The sequence below is a fragment of the Borostomias antarcticus genome, assembly GCF_949987555.1.
Source record: "Borostomias antarcticus genome assembly, chromosome: 6".
NCBI classification, from domain to species: Eukaryota; Metazoa; Chordata; class Actinopteri; order Stomiiformes; family Stomiidae; genus Borostomias; species Borostomias antarcticus.
This window is the reverse complement of record NC_140239.1, coordinates 27,027,531-27,030,037: the sequence shown is the minus strand read 5'-3', so window position 1 is coordinate 27,030,037 and position 2,507 is coordinate 27,027,531. Positions and strand designations below refer to the sequence as shown.

At 50.5% G+C, this 2,507-nt stretch overlaps 1 protein-coding gene across 1 annotated transcript in view; it reads left to right on the top strand.

Annotated features, from left to right (window-relative positions):
- Nucleotides 1-1,418, top strand: part of pak5 (p21 protein (Cdc42/Rac)-activated kinase 5) — a gene marked incomplete at both ends in the record, with an annotated part of 43,408 nt that extends 41,990 nt beyond the window's left edge. Inside the window, 3 exons of the mRNA XM_084439460.1 lie at nt 207-332; nt 639-773; nt 1,263-1,418. Of these exons, the coding sequence (XP_084295586.1) occupies nt 207-332; nt 639-773; nt 1,263-1,418 (417 nt within the window). The remainder of the gene's footprint in view (nt 1-206; nt 333-638; nt 774-1,262) is intronic.
- Nucleotides 1,419-2,507: the final 1,089 nt, after the last annotated feature.

The following is a 2,507-nucleotide window of genomic DNA, read 5'->3' as shown; positions in this document are numbered from 1 at the left end:
TGATCGATCAATCAATCAATCAATCAAAGCTTTATTTGTATAGCGCATTTCATACCCAGAGGCAACACAATGCACTTTACAGAGAACAAGGGAGGTGGGCATACGACCCACTCTCTACATATTCCAGAGGTGTCCATTTTTTCCGTGTGTGATTATGTATGATGTCCTGGCAGCCTCCATAGTGCGATGTGTATTTCCACCTTTAGATCAAGCTGTCAGACTTTGGCTTCTGTGCCCAAGTGTCCAAAGAGGTGCCCAAGAGGAAGTCTCTGGTGGGCACGCCCTACTGGATGGCCCCGGAGGTCATCTCTAGACTACCCTATGGCACAGAGGTGAGGACGGGCATCACCACACACACTACACACACACACACACACACATAGAGCCATGTACTCATGCCCGTGCAGACACACACACACACACACACACACACACACAAACACACTCACACACACAAACACACTAACACACACACAAACAAACACACACACACACACACAAACACACTGGACCAGCACAGCCACCATGCATGCACAGTACAGGCTTAACCGATTGACTAAACCCAAAGTGGGTTGACCTCGACCCTTGACCCTGGCAGAAAGGTCCAACACCTGTCCTTTTCTCTGCCGTGTGTCCAGGTGGATATCTGGTCACTAGGCATCATGGTGATAGAGATGGTGGACGGGGAACCGCCCTACTTTAACGAGCCCCCCCTGCAGGCCATGAGGAGAATACGTGACAACCTGCCCCCCCGGCTAAAAGAGTCCCACAAGGTGAGAGATCTCACTGACCGACCACTTCACCTAAGCCTTTCATAGTTCAATTCTGAATGGTAAATGAACTGCATGTATATAGAGCTTTTATCTAAAGCAATTTACAATGAAGGCCTCTCATTCACCCATTCACACACACATACACACACCAATGGCGGCAGCTGCCACGCAAGGTGCCAGCCTGCTCATTGGGAGCAATTCGGGCTGCAGCGTCTCGCCCAAGGACGCTTCGACTTGTCGTCAGGAGGAGCCGGGGATTCGAACCGCCGACCCTGAGATCGTCGGACGACCCGCTCTACCTCCTGAGCCACAGTCGCCTCGCCCCTGCGTGACCCACACGCACGGGTTCCTCTGTGAGCCCGGTGGAAAGAGGCTGAACCGAGCTCCTCCATCTCGATATAGGCCCCTGTGTTTCGTGAGATACGTGATTAGAATGCGAGGGGTTAAAGTCCACCCTGTCCCTCCCCCCCTCCTTCACCCCCCCTCTAGGTGTCATCGGTGCTGAGGGCGTTCCTGGACTTGATGCTGGTGAGGGAGCCCTCCCAACGGGCCACGGCCCCAGAGCTGCTCCAGCACCCCTTCCTGAAGCTCTCCGGCCCCCCTTCCTGCATCGTGCCCCTGATGAGACACTACCGACACCGCTGACCCCCCTCCTCCCCCCCCGCCCGCCAGCAGGGCGGCGACACCCCGGCACCGGGCTGAACTCCCAGCCAAAAAAACAGTGACTCTCCAGCCACTGAGACACACTCACACCTGTAACCGTGACGTAGTTTAGATAGAGGATTATATCCCCCTCCCACCTCCCCCATCCCCCCTCACCCCGAAAAAAAACAAAAACAGAACATAGTAGATATCTCTATTTTGAGAACATTACAACGTAAAACTGAGGTAAAAGAGTCCGTCTTCTTCAGTCTTCGGTGGCAGGCTCCTGTGGCTTTGGCTGAGTGCTTCTCTAGGCAGTTAGACGTCTAGTAGCCATCTGTGGGGTCTGGGCCAGTTGTTTCTCTTCCCAGGCCGTGTGTCTTGAACTCCTGTAGAGCGGTAGTAGCCATCGATGGACTAGAGCTTAGTGTGGCGAGCGGCTGGCTCTCTGGCGAGGGACCCCCCGCTGTGACACGCCGGCCCACTGCTCCAGGCATGAGCAGCAGATCACAGAGCATTCAGGAAGTGAGTGGATGAATCGCGCGCTTCAGAGAGTGGTGTGTGTGTGTGTGTGTGTGTGTGTGTGTGTGTGTGTGTGGGTGGGCTGGGCTGACAGACTGGAGGACGGGCTGTTATTCTGGAGGTGGAGTAAACTGGCGCTCTGTTCACTTCTCTCTTCTCACACTAACGGTGAAAATGTATTTTAGAGAAAATTGTAAGTTTTTCTGTACAGTTTTGATAATTTGCAGTATTTTATTGTGTCGTAACCATTGTGATATGGGCAGTATTAAATAGAACTCAGAGTTTCTGCAAAGATCTTTCCTACTGTTTATAATCCATTTTTGATTAAGAATTTAAGAGATATCCCAAATAAACCAACCCCTAACTGTTGCAAAATTATTGAATATATTTATTATCTTACATTTGTAGACAGAACCTCCATCCAATGGAGAGAAGGGTAATGGCTGAATTTTGTATGCTGTTTTGAAGTATGTATTTATTTTTTAAATTGAAGGTTTTATTTTTTGGTAGTGTGGCCTTTTTCTTTCATTTTACATTTCTTGATATCAGCAGACAGTGATATTGGTTATA